The sequence below is a fragment of the Urocitellus parryii genome, chromosome X (assembly GCF_045843805.1).
Source record: "Urocitellus parryii isolate mUroPar1 chromosome X, mUroPar1.hap1, whole genome shotgun sequence".
Classification (NCBI taxonomy): domain Eukaryota; kingdom Metazoa; phylum Chordata; class Mammalia; order Rodentia; family Sciuridae; genus Urocitellus; species Urocitellus parryii.
Genome location: NC_135547.1, coordinates 22250476 through 22272835, shown reverse-complemented (window position 1 = coordinate 22272835; position 22360 = coordinate 22250476). Strand labels below are relative to the sequence as shown.

The 22360-nt window shown below is 37.3% G+C and overlaps 1 protein-coding gene across 1 annotated transcript in view; it reads left to right on the top strand.

The window, feature by feature from the left end:
• Positions 1-231: 231 nt before the first annotated feature.
• Ocrl (OCRL inositol polyphosphate-5-phosphatase) overlaps positions 232-22360 on the top strand; it is a 58521-nt gene continuing 36392 nt past the window's right edge. Inside the window, exons 1-7 of the mRNA XM_077793909.1 lie at positions 232-343; positions 613-683; positions 5034-5113; positions 10585-10623; positions 20603-20713; positions 21133-21222; positions 22166-22286. Of these exons, the coding sequence (XP_077650035.1) occupies positions 305-343; positions 613-683; positions 5034-5113; positions 10585-10623; positions 20603-20713; positions 21133-21222; positions 22166-22286 (551 nt within the window). The 5' untranslated portion in view covers positions 232-304. The remainder of the gene's footprint in view (positions 344-612; positions 684-5033; positions 5114-10584; positions 10624-20602; positions 20714-21132; positions 21223-22165; positions 22287-22360) is intronic.

Here is a 22360-nt window from a genome sequence, read left to right as displayed (position 1 = left end):
TCTGGTGCATTTGAAATATATTCCTTGCTGGATGTGGTCAAGAAGCCCCCAATCCCTTGGGTCACTGGCTGTAGTTCCCCATGTTGGCCGCAGGGGGCGGAATCTGCGGCGGCCTGGAAAACTGGCTGGGGCGATAGGCGCCGCTCTCTCTCTGGTCAAGCTCTCGCCTCCCGGCTCCCAGCTCCGACGCGGAGCTGTTTCTCAAACAACGCGCAGCAGAGGCGGGTTGGTGTCAGGACGCTGGAGGCAGTGTCGTTGGAGCCACCCGCAGTCCGCAGCCCCACTAACTCTGCAGGCCTCCGGGATGGAGCCGCCGCTCCCAGTCGGAGCCCAGCCCCTTGCTGTATCCGCCTAAGAGAAAGGGGGAGGGGAGGCCGCAATGGGCCGGGGGTGGGGGTCTGGGGGACTGCGGAACACCGCAGGGCGGGGGCGCTACGAGGCCCTGAGGCTGAACCTAGAAGGGGAGAGGGCCAGCACCGGAGGCGACGTTTGCGGGGGATGGGGAAGGACGGTCAGGGGGGCGGGAGACTCCCACCGCCCCACAACACGTTTCCCCTGCACAGCTGCCCTTCTGAAAAGAAGACCCTTGACTAGCGCCTGCATACTATCGAGGGTTTGGAGATGAAGGGTCCTCTCCGGGAGCCCTGCGCCCTGACCCTAGCCCAGAGGAACGGGCAATATGAGTAAGTAACCACCTGATTCCCACAGAATGGAGCCTTCCATTACCTCCCAAGCTTTACCCGCGACGGGCCACCCACCGCCCTCCCACTGAGGCCACGCGGGCAACAGGTTCATGCCCCAGGTGTGAAGTGTGAGTGCTCTCTAACCGCGAGGCTTTGTCCCCAAGTTGCAAGCCAGTAGATTGCTCCCGGCAGTATGGTTCAGTGGAAAGACTCAGTGGGCGGGGTAGCAGGAAGCCTGGGTTCTTAGTTCCTGCCCCTGCAACTGATGTATGTTGTGTAACCTTGGGCAAGTCGATAGGCTTTTTTTCTGCGCCCCAGTTTTCTCATCAGTTGAATAAAAAAAATCAGCTGCCTTGCTTTATAGCCTTTGGAGGTATATCTGGGGAATAATAAATGCAAACGTTTACAAAAGTAAAGGTCTATGGAAATGCTGCATTGTAAATGTTACAGACTTGTCTTAATCCCATTCAACTGGTTCCTCCAGTCCCCCCACCCTTTTATTCCACTTGTTTGAAGGCATATTCATTAATTCAGAAGTGGGTTAGTGTAGTCCAGTAACTGCCTTACTTGACTGTTGGGAAGAAAAGGTAATGAAACATGTAGAAATATAAATTATATTTGGCATTCTGTCAGTGAGTGCTACTTCCCATTTGCCCTGAACATAGGAGTTCAGTATATACTGTTGACTTATTGAGCAAATGATCATTTTGATGAACTATCACCATAGTTATTCATCTTACTCCCTTGCCGCTAACTCTTCATCTTTAAACTATCCATGATGACCATTACATTGTCATAGGGCCCTATCCCTGTATGCTCCCAGTCCACTTCCCTTGGTTGTTCACTGGTTTCTTAAAATCACATATTTTCATGGTTTAAAAATGGATAATCAGTTAAATCTTCATGTCTCCTAATATTGAATTCTTCATAAAAACTATTTTCTCAATCCCTACTTTTTAATCCTCTATTTATGCAAATTTATGTAGAAGAAATTCCCTCTAGCCTAGCCTGCACTTAGCTAAAACTATTGGTGCCACTATAATTGGACTTCAACTGGTTCTATGAAGTAGCTATTTCCTAGGTTTTGCTTGGTCAATTCTGTTGATGTGAGAAATTCATGCTGTTTTTCCCAGATTTTGTCAAATCCTTGAAGACCGACCAGTGTAATAAAACTAAATTCAACAGGAAAGTGAATTGAAGAGTGAAATACCACTTCCACCTCTAGAGTTTAGAATGGAGTGGAAAGATGTGACCTGTGGGCAAACCAGTAAATTTTTTTGTGTCTTCTGTAAAAACAAAATTGCAAGTGATGAATAGAATAGCTACATTGTTGAAATGATCATAACCAAATATGTAGTCTCTTGGTGTAGTAGGTTTGGAACTCCATTCAGCCAATAAAGAGTGAGCAGCTGGCCTGGACATAAGTGCCTTATCCTATCTGGGCTCTTGTACTAAAAGAATATCTCAACTTGGAGGGGTAGTTCTCCTGACTATTTGTGTCCTCCCCACAGAGTAATTGAATTCTTGAGTTCTAATTTTGTTAACTTATGAGAATGTAGCAACAATTGACAGTTGCTTTCTTCATATGGGCAAGATACTGTTTAAGGCACTTTGTATTAGTTAATTTAACTCATAATTTTATCATCATCACTCCCCCCTTTTTTACAGATACAGGAATTGAGGCACAGAGAGGTTATCACTTGTTCACAAGAAGTATCATAGCTGAGATCTGAACCTGTGCAACATATTTCAGAATTACATTGAGAAATAATTTACTGGTGACACCTAATGCCATAATACCATCTATAATCCTCAAATTATTTCATCTTAAGTGCCTTCTCTAGCTTGGGTGTCCAAAACTTTTGCTTTTTTTCCATTTTATTCTGGGACTTGAAACCTGTCTTAATCTTTAGATCTGTGGTTCCTACTATCAATGATAGAATAAATTTACTTAGAGACCAATTACGAATAATTTTTTTAACTAATCACACACCAAGATTCATTTTTTCAAGGCTAATAGATTATGAGAGAACCTGTTATTTGACCTTTATTGAACAAATCTTAGGGATAATGCTGGGTTGGCATTCATAATTTGCCACTTTTTTCTGTTTGAGAACTCCTAAGTTTCTATTTCTATTGTTTTGCCATATGCCTATGTATGTATTTTTTGTGGTACTGGGAATTGAACCCAGGGATGCTCTACCACTGAGCTAAATGACCAGAACTTTTTATTTTTAATTTTGAGATAGGATCTCACTAAGTTTCCCAAACTGGCCTTGAACTCTTGATCCTCCTGCCTCAGCTTCCTGTCACTGGGATTATAGGCATGTAACCCTCATCCACCTATGTCTATTATTTTGAATCACTCTGTTTGTAAATTAATAATTATGTTTCAATAGATTTGTATGCTTCTCCCTTGCCTTATTCTTTTGCTACAATTTATTTAGTGGTTAACATACAGTGTATATTCAATAAATGTTTGTGGAATTCACTTAAATTCTCAGCTTATCTTTGTTTGTGGTGTTTTTAAATAATAATAAAGCTTAACTGTGGAGAGTTAACCTTTACTACTGATGATCACCACCTTTTCTAATTTTCATATTTTGAGATTCTAGTGGTTTGTATTCATCTTCCTCAAAATAAGCTCTTCTTCCTTGACCCATGTTTCTTCTCAGCCTTTTATCTAGTTTTGGGTTTCTCTCTGGGTTTATAGGACTCTGTTCAAACCACAGACTTTCTAAGTTGAAAGAAGCCAGCCCCAAATTCCTGCAATCACTTTAAAATATAAACTCTTATAAATTAGGTAGACAGTATCAAAGCAGAAAAACATCATTAATACTTGTATTTCCCTTAGTTCTATTTAAGCAATTTCCCTGTGTTATCCCCTTCAGAGTTGACACATCTGAAAAAAATCCCCAAACAAGAATAAATCCCTCATAAAGTCAAATAAATAGAAAATAAGGCCTTCAAAACAATGACATTTTTAATGTTGGAAGTTGAAGAGTTATATTTAGAAATTCGCCTCTGTTTATATCTTAATTAAACTAGTTCACTTACTCAGCCAGTATTTATTGAGCATCTGTTAGGCTGCAAACAAAATAAAATATGATAGGTTCCTTGCTTTCGAGGAGCTCAAATCTTTGAGTAAGTGCTCAATTAGAAGGGCAAGTAAGTTGGGCATGGTGGCACATACAGATAATCCCAGCCGCTAGGGAGGTTAAGGCAGGAGGATCACAAGTTCAAGACCAGCCTCAGCAACTTTAGCAAGGCTAAGCAACTTATTGAGACCATGTCTCAAAATAAAACATAAAAAGGGCTGAGGATGTAGCTCAGTGGTTAAGTGCCCCTGGGTTCAATCCCTAGCACAAAAAAGGGCAAGAAAAGTGGATAAGGCCACTTATTCTACTTGTGCTTGTCAAATCTTCACAGAGGAGGTGATATTTGAGCTGGGTCTCAGGAAAAAAAAAAAGAGTGTTCCAGGTAAAAAGAATGCCTGAAGAGTGCTTGACTTTGGAGAAGCTAGTTAATATTCAGAATGGCTATTTACTCAGTAGTTTATACCTTTATTCTTGGCCACTAATGATAAGTAATAAGTGAAAATTAGTATTTTAGGAATACAGGTGGACTTAGAAGTCTTTCATTTCACCTGGGGAGCCAAGTTCAATCATGTTTACATAGAAATACCAGCATGAAACTGGAAACCAGAGTAGAAACACTGGGGATGTGAAGGCAATCTGGTTTTGACATCTGGTATGTTGGTCACTGGAGTTATTTTGACTGATCCAGCTGCTTGGGTACCCCTTCATATTCCTCTGTGAACCTGCATGTTTGTTTGAAGAGAGAACCATTCTTTGGTATAAAAAAAAAAACATAGGGATGAAATTTGAAAGCTAATGTACCACTTTTGAAATTTATTAATTTAACACATGTAAGTGTCTTTAATGTGCCAGACTCTGTGTTAGATGCTAGAAATACTGTGATGAAAAGACAGCTGTAGCCACCACCATTGTGTAGTTTACATCTAGCTATCCATTCTTCACTGGTATGCACACTCTGAAGGTATATACTTTGTACTTCATGCTCTTAAGACTGTGCACCATTTTTAGGACATAGAATATTATATGTTCTTTATGGCATATAGGACTCTATGGGTGTTTAGATATTGATCACCATAACATCCTTTAACCCCAGAGAAGTATCTAGCTGTTATGTTGCTCAGATCCAGGGAACTAGATGCGGAAAATCTAATAAATGCAGATTAGATTTGTATACCAAGTCCAAACAATATTTTGTTGTTAAACATTTGGATTTTTCAGTAGCTATTCATTGATGCATTTTTCTGTTTCCTAGGTTAATAATCCAGTTGCATGAGAAGGAACAGCATGTCCAAGATATCATTCCTATAAATAGCCACTTCAGATGTGTTCAAGGTACTAGCTTTAATTGCTTAGCTAGTTTTATGTTTTTCCTTCATTATTATTACATTGTATATGCCATACAAATTTAAATTTGTCACTGCAAGTAAAATGAAATATATTACTCATTGCATAACAAGTTTACCTTACTAATTTACCACTGAGAAGATAAGTGATTTGTTTAAGAGTGCTGAAGGGTTAATATTGAAACATGTATAGATACCTACACCTGTTTCCCTAGCTGGGATTAGAAATGTATGTTGTCTATTACCTGTGTAGGTAGTCTTTTGTGTTTACTGACCTATATGTAGATTTAAAATGAAATACTTGGCTTAATGAACACTCAGCTCATTATAAAGTATCAAGGTCATTTGGAGTCACAAATATTCAGTACTTTGTTCCCAATTTGAAATTAAGACATTTGGCAATATGCCTTGCCAAACTGTAATACCTTACACTCCTATGCTGATTCCCAAAACTTAACGTTGGTAAATCAGAAGAAAATCAACTCTGGAGAAGAAGTATTTGGCTTTCCGCCCTCAAATATGGGGACTGAGCACAGAAAATCTGTTGTTTCATCTATTATAATGAAACTCCAAAATTGGGAGATTTGTGTAGGATGTGTTGCTTCTGTCATCTCACGTTGCTTTAGAAAGGGAATTGATTACTTGAGAAGAAATGCATTATGTTTCCATCATGTCCAGTGGTTTTATCAGGCAGAAGTATTCTGTATCAATTGTAGCTTCTTGGAAAGCTTTAATCCTACCTTGCATAGATTCTTTATATTGACTTTTTAAAAATCAAAACAGTAATATATGGGTATATACATAGATATATACACATATACTGTTTAAATATAATATATATGGTACACACACAAACACACACTCTCTGAAGTTTGGAAAGAACAGAACAACATAAAGAAAATGAGTCACATAAATTTCCATCCTTGAGACAAATGCCTAGTATTTTCCTTTTTTTACACATATAACCTTCAGGGTAAGTGGGACTTATCTTTTAAATATTTTTGTCTGTTCATGTGCAATTATTATTATGAGTGCTTTCCATGCTATTAATGGCTATATACTATTGTTTTTAAAAATGTAATTAATCTCCTGTGATTGACATTTGGATTATTTTTCACTAATATATATGGTAATGTGATGAAAATCTTTTTATATAAATTTTCATGCACACCTTATTTTCTCAAGATTTATTCTTCTGGGCTGGGGATATGGCTCAAGCGGTAGCATGCTCACCTGGCATGTGTGCGGCCCGGGTTCGATCCTCAGCACCACATACAAACAAAGATGTTGTATCCACCGAAATCTAAAAAATAATTATTAAAAAAAACTCTCTCACTCTCTCTTTTTTTAAAGAAAAGATTTATTCTTCTAACAGAAAATAGCAGGTGTGACTTTTAAAATTATTATTTTTTTAATTTGGTCTAATTAGTCATACATGACAGAATGCATGTTTACACATCATACATAAGTGGAGTATAACTTCTCATTCTTCTGGTTGTACATGATGTAGAATTATACTGGTTGTGTAATCATATATGCACATAGGGTAATAATGTCCTATTCATTCTACTATCCTTCCTACCCACATACCCCTTCCCTTCACTCCCCTCTGTCTACTCTCAAGTATCTCTATTCTTACCTAGCCCTCCCCTTATTGTGAATTAGCATCTGCATATTAGAAAACATTCTAACTTTGACTATTTGGATTGGCTTATTTCCTGTAGCATGATATCCTCCAGCTCCATCCATTCACCAGCAAATGCCATAGTTTCATTCTTCTTTAAGGCTGATTAATATTCCATTGTGTATACATACCACATTTTCTTTATCCATTCATCTACTGAAGGGTATCTAGGTTGGTTCCACAATTTAGCTATTGCGAATTGTGCTGCTATAAACATTGATGTGGCTGTGTCCCTATAGTATGCTGTTTTTTTAAGTCCTTTGGGTATAAACCGAGGAGTGGGATAACTGGGTCAAATGGTGGTTCCATTCCCAATTTTCCAAGGAATCTCCATACTGCTTTCCAGATTGGTTGCACCAATTTGCAGTCCCACCAGCAATGTAAGAGCATGCCCTTTTCCCCACATCCTTGCCAACACTTATTGATGTTTGTATTCTTAATAGCTGCCATTCTGGCTGGAGAGAGATGAAATCTCAGTGTAGTTTTGATTGCCATTCCTCTAATTGCAAGAGATGTTAAACATTTTTTCATATATTTCTTGATCGATTGTATATCATCTTCTGTGAAGTGCGTTCAGTTCCTTAGCACATTTATTTGTTTTATGGTGTTACGATTTTTGAGTTCTTTATGTATCCTGGAGATTAATATCTATCTGAGATGCATTTGGTAAAGATTTTCTCCCATTCTGTAGGCTTTCTCTTCACGTTATTAATTATTTTCTTTGCTGTGAAGAAGATTTTTAGTTTAATTCCATCCCGTTTATTGAGTCTTGATTTTACTTCTTGCACTTTAGGAGTCTTGTTAAGGGAGTCAGTTCCTAAGCTGACATCTTGGAGATTTGGACCTACTTTTTCCTTCTGTTAGGTGCAGGGTCTCTGTTCTAGTGCCTAAGTCTTTGATCCACTTTGAGTTGAGATTTGTGTAGTGTGAAAGATAGGGGTTTAATTTCATTTTGTTACGTATGGATTTCCAGTTTTCCCAGCAGTGCCTTTGTCTAGTATGAGATAACTGTTATTCATGTGAGTTTGTCTCTGTGCTTCTATTCTGCACCATTAGTCTACATGTCTGTTTTGATGTCAGTACAATGCTGTTTTGTTACTATAGCTCTGTAGTGTAATTTAAGGTCTGGTATTGTGATGCCTTGTGCTTTACTTTTTTTTTTTTGCTAAGGATTGCTGTGGTTATTCTGGGTCTCTTATTTTTCCAAATGAATTTCATGATTACTTTTTCTGTTTCTATGAAGAATGTCATTGGGGTTTTTTTTTAATAGGAATTGTATTAAATCTGTATAACACTTTTGGTAGTATGGCCATTTTGATAATGTTAATTCTGCCTATCTGAGAGCATGAGAAATCTTTTCATCTTCTAAGGTCTTCAATTTTTTTCTTTAGGGTTCTGTAGTTTTCATTGTAGAGGTCTTTCACCTCTTTTCTTAGGTTGATTCCCAAATATTTTTTTTTGAGGCTATTGTGAATGGGGTCATTTTCCTAGTTTCTCTTTCAGTGGAACACATTTGATTTATGGCTTGTTAATTTTATATCCTGCTACTTTGCTGAATTAATTTTTAAAATATTTTTATTTGTAGTTGGACACAATATTTTAATTTTATTTATTCATTTTTATGTGGTGCTGAGGATCAAACCCAGCACCTTGCACATCCTAGGCAAGTGCTCTACCACTGAGCCACAACCCCAGCCTCTGAATTCACTTATTCTACAAGTTTTCTAGTGGAATTTTTTGAGTCTTCTAAATATAGAATCATGTTGTCAGCAAATAGTGATAATAGCAGGTGTGACTTTTAAGATGGTATTTTGAAAAGAAAAGACAGTATTAAGAATTAAAAATTCCTTTAATAGTTTCTACATTGTCTAGAAGAGTGAAGTCATAGCTATTGAGCCTGCCCTGTGTGAGTGAGACATATTAAGCAAGGTACCTGCATACCATAGTAAGTTGCTGTGGTTGCCTCACTTTTCAAGTTGTATCTCTGCACAGAAAAGTAAAAGAACTTGACTTCACAATGTATCCTATTTGTTTTTTACCTTTTTTACTGCTTCTAGGAACTCGTTTAGCCTGTTTCTCTTAGTATTGTTTTTAATAAGAAGCAGACGGCCAGATTGTAGTGATGCTTCTTGGGATCTGGAAAATATGAGCAAGCATACACCATAGTTCCCCATGGAAAAAATGTTTTGTTCTTAAGTTTTTACTTCCTATTTATTTGGAAAGCTGTAAATGCTCAGGTTTTACAGAACTAAAAGTTACCAAAGAATAGCCATGAACATGTAATACCTATGTCCTGATGTCCAATTTGCTTCATCATTGTAGTAATAGTGTTGAAACTTCATTGTAATACTAAACAACTTGGCTCTTTCACAGTTACTTCTATTGTACCTGAACAATGAAGCTAAATATAAATTGAGTCTTGTGAAGAAGCTAGAAAAGTCTGAGGCTACTCCATCTTATCAGCAGAGAACCAGGCTAATCCCAAGGAGCTAGTACCCAAGGTTCAATTAGCTAGGAGATTCTGGTAGGGACTGTTGGTCAAATCCAGAGAAGTCAAAGAGGAAGTAATAAGTTGTATGTAGACACTAGAGGCAAGGAAAGCATTTGAGAGCAAAGAGAACTCTGAAATTTCAAACTGCTTTGTGCTAGTTTTTTTCTTCATTGACACATAATAATTGTATATATTTATGGGATACTGTGTGACAATTTGACACACGTATACAATGAGTAATAATCAAATCAGTAATTAGTATTTCCTTGTGTTAGAAACCTTCCAACTCCTCTCTTCTAGTTATAATAAATTGTTACATTATGTAGTCATAGAGCACTAGAACTTACTCTTCCTTTCTTACTGTACTTTAGGACCTGTTATCCAGCCTCTCTATCCCTCCTCTCCCTATCCTTTCTAGCTTCTCATGACCACTATTCTACTCCACATTTATAGGAGATCAACTTTTTTGGCTTCCACATATAAATGAGAACATTCAGTATTTGTACTTCTGTGCCTGTTTTATTTAACAAAATGCCTTCTGATTTCATTCATATTGCCATGAATGAGAGAATTTCATATATTTTATGGCTGAAAAATATTACATTGTGTATATATACTACATTTCCTTTATCCATTCTTCACTCCATGGATACCTCAGTTGATTCCATACCTTGGCTATTGTGAATAGTACTCAATAAACATAGGAATGCAAGTGTTTTATACTTCTTGTTAGGCGTGGTAGGCATTGGAGCCACAAGTGTGAACTTTAGATATTCTCTGCTACTCTACTTTTATATAGGGTGGGAGCAGAAGTAATGAAATCACTGGGAAATTTTCAAAGACTGTATCTGAGTTGAGAAAATAATTCAGCTTGAGGCCTGCAGGGTCGGTCACTCCTTGGCTTTTTATAATAAGTATCTAAAGGACACACATTATATTAAATCAGTATGTTATAGTTGAGGGGAATTAAACTTGTCTTCATTTGAATTAACATTGTGTTATATTCCCTATTATTAATTTGTCACTCTTAATTTGCTTTGAGGAGCTTCATTTAGTACTTATTCATTTCATTTTTCTCTTAGTTAAATTGCTCAAGTCGTTAGAACCTAGTGCTACTAATATTCTTTTTGAAAAAAAATGCTCAACAAAAAAGGAATTTTTAATGTGTTCTAAAACTGAGGAGTAGTGACTGAGAGAAGCAGTTATTTAGTTAGGCATATACTTCCTTTGATTGTGATGAATGATTTTATCTTCCCTTATCCTGTTCTTTTTTCCCCCCTCTCAGAAGCAGAAGAAACTCTTTTGATTGACATCGCTTCAAACAGTGAGTATCTTTCTGAATGAAGTTGACTTTCATTCAATAAATATTTATTTGAATGCTCACTGTATTTAAGATATCTTTTTTGGGTACATTTTTTATTTTACCATCTTATCCTGTAGTTTACATTTTCTTAAGACAACCATAACAATTAGCAATTGTCTTCCACAAACATTTAGGCTGAGTCTGAAGAAAAGCATGTGACTGATAAGAATCTTTACAGAAATTGAAAGTATGGTTTGCTTTTCTAATGCTGAACTTCTTTGAGCTACCAGTATTATTGCTGTTAGTTTAATCATTGCTGTGGAAACTGATAATTGTAGGAAGGGCTAGTAAAATATTTTTTAAAGCACTTAAGGTTTATGGATGTTTTTTGGTTACTTAAACTGCTTTATGTTTTAAGGTTTTCTCCTGCTCTCGTTATTTTTTACGTTAAATGATAGTGTTTTCATTTATCTGTTATATTATTTTGGGAGGCTACAGAATCCCTTCAATTGCTTCTCTAGGCATTCTTTTTATTTCTTAAAATAATTTTGGTCTTTTATTTAAGCCTCAGCCCCTCAAGGCATCCCTTTATCAGAGGGAACATGGTCTTCCTTTCCACTGTTTCTGTTCTCTCCTTTTTATCTGTTTGAAGCAAGTCATCATCGACTTTCTGTGCAAGCTGTTCTTTGTTTATCATCTAATTGTACTGTGTTATGGAGAGGAGAAAATGAGCACTTGACTGCTACTGTGACTGCTGTGTGGTTGCTATGGAAAAAGAATATCTGACCACATGAATCTAAATCAAATGGTTGTCTTATCTCTTGGTTGAGTCCTTGGATGAGTGGGACTTGGCACTTAGCTTAGGGCTACAGGTTATACATAATTTTGTTTAGATGCAGTTACTCCCCTGGGCACTATTAATTTGTACTGAATGATTTAGGTAGGCTTTTTCTAGTTTGGGTTTTATTATTCTTTCCTTTAATCATGGATTTTGGAAATCTTAAAGACTGATCCTGAAATTCTAAGTAAACCCAGCTGCTGGCTTTTGTCACAGGATTTAAAAAGAAAACTCAATATCTGTGTTTTATTGTTCTTAGGCAGGAGAAGACAAAACTAAGAATAAAAAATCGAAAATTCAGAGGAAAGGCATTTATACAGGGACTGATATTGCTGTTGAAATAAGATATTAAAATATCCTGTTCTTGATGTAGAAAGGTATTTGATCCCAAACTGAGACATTAAAATGAGCTGTACCTTTTCTCTTATAAATACTGAATTTATGGCATTGGTTTTGTTGTAACTTCTTCTACATAGAAATTGGTCATTCATTTCTGTGTAGAGTTCAAGTTACTGGATCATAGCAGTAATATAATTAAGTGACTAATTATAAAGTCTTTTGGTATCTCTTCCTATTTAGTAATGGGCTTCATACATAAACGCTTAGAGCATTCAGTGTATTATAGAAGGAGGACCCTGAGTTTATCAGATAGGTTTGATTTTAGTGTAAATATGAATTTCCCCATTGTCTGGTTATTGGAATTAAACACCTTTTTCCATATTTTTATTGGTGCATTATAATTACACGTAATGGTAGGATTTGTTATGTATTCATACTTGCACACATTAGAAACTTTACAAGTTTTTTCTGATTATAGAGTTAATGTATCTTCATTATGTATAATTTATAAAATCAGAAAAGTTTAAAGTATCAAATTAAAATTATTGCCTGCAATCTAGAGATAATCATTGTAGTTAACGTTTTTTATATATTTTATTCTGGTATTTTATTTATATTTTTGCATAATTGGAATCCTTGAATATAGTTTTTTTTGTTGTTTTGTGAGGGTTTTTTCACGATGGGAACTGAACCCAGGGCTTTTTGCATACTAAGTATATGCTCTACTACTAAGCTATACCCCCAGCATTTTACATACAATTTTTATCTTGCATTTTAATTGAATATTATATTGTGACACTTCCCATGTCATTTAAGCTTATTTTAAGACATCATTTTAATGACCAGAATTTCACCATATATATGTCAAATATATGTATTTATAAAGATGTTATTAAATTAACATATTTATAAAATAAAGTTACTGTCAGGAAACATGGTACATCTCTCTATTTGGTCCTGTTTTATATTTTTCAGTAGAATTTTGTAGTTTCTTCAATATCACATTTTTAGGTTAAATTTTTATGGTAGATTTTGTTTGCTGCTTTTATGAATCAATTTTTTTCTGTTTTCTTCCAGTTGTGTGTTATTAGTGTACAGAACAAGTAATGAGTTGTAGATACTTAGCTTTTATCTGTCCATTTCACTGTTGATTTAGTCAGTTTTTTCACATCTGTAACCAAAAGATCTGACAAGAACAATTATAGAGGAGGAAAAGTTTATTTGTGCTCACTGTTTCAGAGATCTCAGTCTATAGATGGACAACTCCATTCTCTAGGCCAGAGGTGAGGCAGAACATCATGGCAGAAGGCATGGCAAAACAAAGAAGTTCAGGACATTATCAGGAAGCAGAGAGAGAGAGAGAAAAAGGCATCCACTCATCACATATAAAAGGCACACCCCAGTGACCCACCTTCATCTGCAACCTACATGCCTACAGTTGCCACCCAGTTGATCCCTATCAAGGGATTAATGCACCGATTAGGTTAAGTCCATAAGGCATCATTTTACCTCTAAGCTTTCTTGCATAGGCCCACATGTGAGCTTTTGGGGGACAACTCATATCTAAACCAAAACAACTGTATTTTTACTACACTTGGTGGTTTTTTTTTTTTTTCATTTTGGTAAATAGCCTTAATCATCTGTAAATTATAATTAAGTCTCCTTTCTATTAGCTATAACTGAGTTTTGGTTCATGTCTCAATACATCAGTGGCATTTTAGGGGACCAGTATTAAATCCTTATAAATACACCCCAAATTCCATGAGAATTGCTTCGGTGGTGCTTCACAGTTAGGGACATTTTTGCCTGTTGATTTGGCAGTTGTTTTTTTTTTTTTTTAAACAAAGCCTATATTAAGAAATTCCATTTATTTCAAGTTTGTGTGTTCTTTATTTTTTGTTAGAGAAAATAACTTTTATTATTGAATAAGCATTAAAACAGAATGTGATGCACATTACAGAGGATTAGCTAAGAAACTACAAACACAGAAATAAATCTTACTCATTTTTATATCCAAACAGATACAACCCATGATGCACATATTTGCAAGATAAACAATAACTAATTTTCAAGAAAGAGAACTTGATGGTATCACATATGACACACAGTTCATGCTAATTTTACCTGGTAGTTTGAGTGACTATCTGCATTATTTGACTGACTTTATCCAGAGGAAAAATAAATTTCCCATATTTTTATTGGAGGGGCTAGCTTTGCAATTTGGAGCAAAGTTCCCACAAAAGTTAGACTCAAAGACATGGCTCCTTCTTGGTCATATTGTGTGTTCTTTAAAAATCATGTAAGTATACTGAATTTTATTAAATTTGTTTTCATTATTTTATGGAGATGGTTATATTTTCCTTGTTTTTCTTACCTATTAATGGACTGTATTGTACTAACAATGTTTTTTGTTTGTGTGTTTGTTTGCCATCCTGGGGATTGAACCTAGGGGACTCTACCACTGTGCTATACCCACAGTTCTTTTTATTTTATTTTGAGAGATTGTCTCATTAAATTGCTCTGGCTGGCCTTAAACTTGTGATCCTCCTGTCTCAACCTCCTGAGTAGCTGGGATTACAAGTGTCCAACACTTTGCCTGGCTACTCTACTAATTATTAGTATTACCCTTCCTAATTTATTATTTAACAAATATTGTTGAGTACCTTCTATTTGCCAGGCATGGTTGTAAGAGCTTCAGAATCATCAGAGCACAATATAGATAAGGTTAGTTCTTCTGCTTTGGTGGTTCTTGTGTGATATTTGGTATGACAGCCACATAGATGCCTATAATTCATTAATCCCTTCCATAAAAGTATGAATACATTTTATGGCCAGGCACTGTACTAGCTCTAGTGATTTAGCAGAAAACAAGAAAATCTTGATAAATTGTGGATTTAATACAGGAAACAGACTTTAAACTGATAAGGTACAGACATTAACAAGATTGCAGTTTTGATAAATACTGTTAAAAAAAGGTATAAAGAGTATGTAAGAGGGATAACTAGATTAGGAAGGGTAGCTAGGGAAGGACTCTTTGAAGAAGACATTTAAAGTGAGAGCAGGGGGGCCAATAACAGACAAATGCATACAGGAGAGAAAAAAGTATTCCAGGTAAACCAAGGTGGGAAGTAGATTCACAGTTTATTTGAAGTAAAAGATGACCAGTATGCCTAGGCTTCAGCACCAAGGCAAAACAGGCTAGAGCCAGATGCAGCTGAATCTTATAAGCCATACTGTTGAATCAGCATTTTTAGGTTTTAAGAAATGAGAAGACAGCAACTTGGGAGGTCAAGACAGGAGGATTGCAAGTTTGAGACCAACCTCAGTAACTTAGCAAGACTCCTTCTCAAAATTTTTTTTTGTGTGTGAACACTTGTTTTCATTTAGTTAGGTAAATACTTACATGGAGATAACTTTATAAGAAACTCTTGAACTGTTTTTCCAAAGAAGTTGCACCATATTGAATCCCACATTGATTTCTAAGAATTCTATTTACTCTGAATTTTTAAAATTTTTTTAATATTTATTTTTTAATTGTAGTTGGACACAATATCTTTATTTTATTTTTATGTGGTGCTGAGGATGGAACCCAGGGCCTCACATGTGCTAGGCGAGCACGCTACTGCTGAGCCACAACCCCAGCCCCTTTACTCTGAATATTTACCAGCATTAATAATAGTTGGATTTTTTGACATTTAGCTCTCTCTTCTAATTTTGCAGTAGTATTTAATTGTTGTTTTAATTTTCATTTTCCTAATGATAAATGATGATGAGTATATAACATGCTAATCTGCTCTCCCTATATCTTCTTTTTAAAAAATTTGTTCTAATCAGTTATACATGACAGCAGAATGCTCTTCAATTCATTGTACCCAAATGGAGCACAATATTTCACTTCTCTGGTTCTTTTTTTTAATATTTTATTTTTTAGTTGTAGATGGACACAGTATCTTTATTTTATTTTTATGTGGTGCTGAGGATCAAACCCAGGGCCTTGCATGTGCTAGGCGAGCACGCTACCGCTGAGCCACAACCCCAGCCCCACTTCTCTGGTTCTAAGACCCCTTTTTTTAATTAAAAAAATCCCAGCAGCTTGAGAGGCTGAGGCAGAGGATCATGAGTTCAAAGCCAGCCTCAGCAACTTAGTGAGGCCCTCAGCAACTTAGCATGACCCTGTTTCTAAATAAAATACAAAAAGGAATGGGGATGTGGCTCAGTGGTTAAGTGCCCATGGGATCAATCCTCAGTACCCCCCCCCAAAAAAAAAGAAAGAAAGAAATGATAAGAAAGTGACGGATTTTATGCTGAGGTGTCATAATTTTCATAGAAACAGAAAGACAAGCTAGTTGGGAGACTTTTTCAGTAGTATAAAGTGGAAGTATAGTGGCAATAGATATGGAGAGAAATAGAGCTGATAGATGTATATGGAGGTAAAATCAATAGAAATTGGTTTGGGCATAGGAGTGACAGGAAGAGAAATGTCAAAGATGAATTCCAGGTTTCTGGCATGAATGTGGATGATGGTACCCATCATTTGCATAAACAGGTTCCAGAAAGAATGAGTTTTCCTTTGAGAGAGTGTCATGAATTCAGATTTAGCTGGGTTTAGTTGAGACAGTTGACTGTAGATGATAAACTGGCAGCTAAATGTATGCATCTGAAGCTCAGAAGAAAGATTTGAGCCACTAGCACATAGATAATATTCAAAATCATGCGATGGCTGGGTACCATGGTGCATGCCTGTAATCCCAGTGGCTCAGGAGGCTGAGGCAGGAGGATCTCGAGTTCAAAGCCAGCCTCAGCAACTTGGTGAGGTCCTAAACAACTCTGTGGGATCCTGTCTCTAAACTGAATACAGGAAAGGACTGGGAATGTGACTCGATGGTTAAGTGACCCTGGATTTAATCCCCGGTACCAACAAAAAGAAATGAGAGGGCTGAGGATGTAACTTAGTGGTACACTGTTTGCTTAGTACTGGTTCTATCCCCATACTGGAATTCCAAACAAAGGTGGTCTTGGTAGGAAGAAGTTTCTTTCTTGTCAGAAAGGAAAGGAGTACAATATATAGTTTTCCAGGTGATGGCTTCTTTTTTCTGAAAAATGAGGTGAAACAATCTGCTTAGAATGAGAGGGCATGAGAAGAGAAGATAAATGAGAAGGTGAAATAATTATTCCAGGTAGTAGTGGAAGACTAGTGACTGTGGAAACAGATTGCCTCCTAGGATAGAGGGCCTCGTTAAGGTTGGCAATTAAGAATTTATAATGATAGCGTGTGAGTTTATACACATTTGTGTTTACTATCTGTGGTTGCTCAGTTATAAGAATAGAGAAGGCAATTAGTTGGGTTTCTGAGAGTTGGAATTTGGTCAGGTGGTGCCTTGGGTGACCATGGGTAAGGCAATTGTGGGTTTTTGGACAGTGAGAAAGTGGAAGAATCAATGGGCTGGAGGTTCCCATGAGGGTAAAGAACAATTACAGTGGGGATGGGGATAATGAGCAAGTAAACCAGAAGGATTAAGAGGTTGGCTTAGGATATTTGTCATTGTGGGTTGTTTTTTTTTTGGGGGGGGGCGGGGGGTGGTGGTACTGGGGAATAAATCCAGATGAACCCAGGGATGCTTTGCCACTGAGCTGCATCCCCAGCTCATTATTATTGTTGTTGTTGTTGTTATTATTTTGAGACAAGCTCTCACTGAGTTGCTTAAATCCTCACTAGGTTGCTGAGGCTGGCCTCAAACTTGCAATCCTCCTGTCTTAGCCTCCCAAATCTCTGGGATTATAGGCATGCACCACCAAGTCCAGCTGGCATGGGATATTTGAATTAGAGATTTATGAAATGGTGATGTTTCTATGATTAAAAAAAATCCAGGGTATAACTGATGGAGTCCCAGTAGGGACTGAGGGAGTGGTGGCTGAGGTAGAGAGGGAAGGCCATTGGATGAAGAAGTTGAAAGTGTCCACAGGGTTTTTGTGGTAATTTTAAAGAGACCCAAAATAATGGCAGGAGTCTGAGAAAGGAAAAGATCTTACATATTGAGTATTAAATTCTAGATTCCGAGGTTTTTAAGAGGTGGTGGATAGTCTTATAGAGGAGGAAAGGCAAGAAGATGATTCAATCCAATGGGTAAGCACCAAAGGAGAAAGGGTTTTTCCTGAGGAAGGAGAAGATGAAATGGTTTGGAGGTGGTATTGCAACAAATAAGGACACCAACTTTAAATTCCAGCCAGTGTAAGCCCAACAAGGTGATACGTGCCTATAATCTGTGTGTGTTTGTGTTCGTTCCATCAGGTGTGAAAGAATATAAACAGCCTCCCCTAAGAGAACCACAGTTTGCAGTTGACTCTGATTTTCAATCTGGATACACAGTAGAATCACCTGGGGAGTGTTTTTAAAAACTGCCAGTGCCTGGGATTTATGACCAGAGATTGTTTTAATTGTGTGGGGTGAGGTCCAGGTGTCAATATTTTCTAAAATGCCTCTGATTATTGTAATACATCCATGATTGACAGGTACAGGGAATGTTTAGATGAAATTGAAGATATAATAGGGTTGTTTGCTGTTCACAGAGGGCCTGAAGAGCTTTGGAAAGGGAAGAGAGTAAAGGCCAGGTTATGGGATAATTTGTGCTCTTTTCCAAGAAACATGGTGAGAGAGTATCCAGTGATATTTTATAAGCAATTTCTGGCTATTAAGTAGGTCAGTTTTATATTTTCTAAAATACATCTTTCAAGATTTGTGGGAGAAAGAAAATGTGTTTTCTTGTTCTAAATTTCTATCTGGTAGAAGCTGCTCCTTTTAAACTATTTTGAGCTGACGTTGTGGCTCAGCGGTAGAGCACTCGCCTAGCACATGCGAGGTCCTGGGTTCGATCCCCAGCATCACATAAAAATTAATTTATTTTTGGGGCTGGGGATGTGGCTCAAGCGGTAGCGCGCTCGCCTAGTGTGCGTGCGGCCCGGGTTTGATCCTCAGCACCACATACAAACGAAGATGTTGTGTCCGCCGAGAACTAAGAAAAAATAAATATTAAAATTCTCTCTCTGTCTCCCTCTCTCTCTCACTCTCTCTTTAAAAAAAATAAAAATAAAATAAAAAATAAAAAATAAACTATTTTGAATAAAAAATTATCTGAGAAAGGGAGGACTTAGTATGCCCTAAAGGAGTTTTCCTCTGTATCTTCAAGGCTGCTCCTAATTGACACTCTATTCATTCTCCTTCCTTTGTTTTCCTCCTTACAGGCACCCTCATTAATTTTCTTGTCTCTGTCTGGTCCATTTGGATGCCTTCTTTCACATTTTTCTTTATTTTTTCCTTTTTTTTTTCTTCTTCTGATCAGTAATTTAATTTTCCTTTTAAAAACACATTATATGAAAATAGAAACAACAACAAAAAAAATTAGAGGACAAAAGAGAACCAAAGGTTCAGAAGTGAATTTCCAAAACACACACACACACACACAAAAAAAAAAAAAAACAAAAAACTAGGATTTTCTTTTCATTTCATTTCCTTTGCAATTTACAAGTGTGGAAGAGTCCAGTTCAATACTTATTTATTTATTAAATGCCTTTTGTCTATGAAATCTGACATCACTGTCACCAGCAGAATAGTTTGCCTGGGGTTTTCTCAGTTTTAACCTTGAAATGTTGAATTGTAGGATGTTGCTTAGTCCCAGACAATCCTGAGACAGTTGGTCACAGTAGACCATGGAAAGTATTGGGTAACCTGTATATGCAGCCTGCCCTTTGTCCTTAAGGAGCTCATAGTTTGGGGGGGGGGAAGGAGGGGCAGGAATCAGCATACCTAGTCAATTTGTTAGAATAAGAATGTAGCAGGGCGTGGTAGCTCACTCCAGTAATCCTAGTGGCTCCAGAGTCTGAGGCAGGAAGATGGAGAGATCAAAGCCAGCCTCAGCAATTTACTGAGGCCCTAAGCACTTCAGTGAGACCCTTTTCTCTAAATAAAGTACAAAAAAGGGCTGGGGATGTGACTCAGTGGTTGAATGCCCCTGAGTTCAATACCCAGTACCAAAAAAAAAAAAAAAAAAAAGAATGTAAACCAGTAAGTATATAGTTTTCCTGACTCATTATATCCAAATAGTTAACTTAAATAATAACCATGGGTCATCAGAAAAAGGAAGATGTTATACCCATAAAACATTAAAACCCAAAGTAAATTTGTGTCTAGTTGGCTATATTTGGACCAAACCTTTCCTGGACATAGATCATTATATTGCTTTTGTAAGTTCATGCAAAGCGTACATTTTTCAGTTGAGAATGAGATGTAGATGCTTCTTTTCCACATACTTCAGGCCAATTCCACTATTTTTAATAAGTTCATAAATTTAATTTACCCTGAACCTATAAACATCCATTCTATTTCCTTTATCCTCTTCATGCTTCAGATACTCTTACTCTATTATCTGCATTTGAAATGGTAGGAATTTTCTCTTGTGAATAAGAGGAGAGTGATTGAGGAATTTATCTTTTCCTAGAATTTGGACATTTCTGCATTGTCATCTGAGAGAGAGATCAGGTTTTAGTGCTTCTATCTCTAGATCTGGCTGATCTTTTTTTTTTTTTTTTTTTTTCCTGGCTGATCTTTAACACAGTTGTCATCCCTGAGAGTACTGTCTTCTTCCCTTAGGCTTCCCTTCTTGATTCATCCCCCACCACCACACCAAATCCCTTGTATATGTGCTTCCTATGTTAGAGGTCTGGAATCTTTTGATCTGGACTTTCTGATAACCTGGTAAGTTGAGAATATGATCTCAACACAGTATTGTATCCTATGACTGTATGTGTTTGGATTTCAATTCTTTTTAGGTGGCTGCAAAATTCGGGTTCAGGGGGACTGGACCAGAGAGCGCCGCTTTGAAATCCCTGATGAGGAACATTGTTTAAAGTTTCTCTCAGAGGTCCTTGCTGCTCAGGAAGGTAACACAAGACTCAGTAATTTTCTTTCTATTATTTTAATGGGAGTGAAATACTGACATGTTGGTTCAGAGGCAAGTGGCCTTTAGCAAAGTGCCTCACCCTTGAGCCTTTATAGTTAATTGTTTTCTTCAGGAATGAACCCAGGAATAAGTTAGGGAACTTGTCTATTTAGCTATAAGGGCACTGAGCCAATTTCTAGAACCTTCAGTGTATGTCATGCAGTTTACCACACAATGCAATCTTCCTTCTGCCCCCAGATGACCTTAGAGCTGCCCTTGTTTCCTTAGTCTCTTCTATTACTTTAAGAAATTGTGCTGGCCCTTGCATTTGAGGAGTGTTGAGTGAATTGCTTTTGCTTATGATAAATTTCATTCAGAGCCTGGCTCTCCAGTTTCTGACAATGACCCTTATCTTTCCAGCTCAGTCACAGCTTCTTGCTCCAGAGCAAAAAGACTCATCTAGCTGGTACCAGAAATTAGACACTAAGGACAAACCTTCTGTTTTTTCAGGTACTGAAAGGATTCTTTTCTCCCTGGTTGATGTGATCATTTCAGATCATTTAGATTTTATTAGGCCAGATGAGATGATATGGATTAAAGCCAATGTCAGACACAGATTCCTGTGGAGTGGTTTTATTGAGTTTGTGGCCACTGACTAATGTTCACTCCTAATCCTTTATGTGGTTTAGTAGTTCTTCAGGAGCCAGCATAGTGGTAACAAGTACAGACTCCAGAGCCAGACAGCCTGGGTTTGAATCTCAAGTCTGACACTTATTAGTTATATGATCTTGGTCAAATTACTCAACAACTCTGAGCTTCTGTTTCCTTTTCTATAACATGGGGAAATTCTTAACAGTGCCTACCTTGTGAGGTTTTGTGATGATTAAGTGAGATACTGATATAATCACTGTCAAACAGTGCTAACTCTTTAATAAATGTTAGCTGTTATTATGCAGGTTCCAAATTAATGTAAACATCTGTTGTTCTAGTTAATGTGTCAGTGCTTCAGGGTTGATGTCCTTCTTCCCCCAACCTAAATAGTTATGAACCTTCTGGTATCTTTCTGTTTAGTAGTACTGCTGCAAATCAAAGCTGTGTCTAGGGGCTGGGGATGTGGCTCAAGCGGTAGCGTGCCTCTCTGGCATGCGTGCGGCCTGGGTTCGATCCTCAGCACCACATACAAACAAAGATGTTGTGTCTGCCGAAAACTAAGAAATAAAATATTAAAATTCTCCCCTCCCCTCCCCTCCCCTCCCCTCCCCTCCCCTCCCCTCCCCTCCCCTCCCTCTCTCTCTCTCTCTCTCTCTCTCTCTCTCTCTCTCTCTCTCTCTCTCTCTCGCCTCACTCTCTCTTTAAAAAAAAAAAAAAAAAAAAAAAAAAAAAAAAAGCTGTGTCTACCCTGGCTATATGTTAGCTTTTTTTCCCCATTTGACTTTGGGTTCTGTGTCCTCAGGGCTTCTTGGATTTGAGGATAATTTTTCATCTATGAACTTGGACAAGAAAATAAATTCACAAAATCAGCCTATGGGGATTCATCGGGAACCCCCACCTCCACCTCCTTCATTGAATAGAATGTAAGTTTTACATTGAAGCATTTCCCCAGTAGGAGACTTATATTTTAGGAAATTTTACTTTGAATTCCTCATTT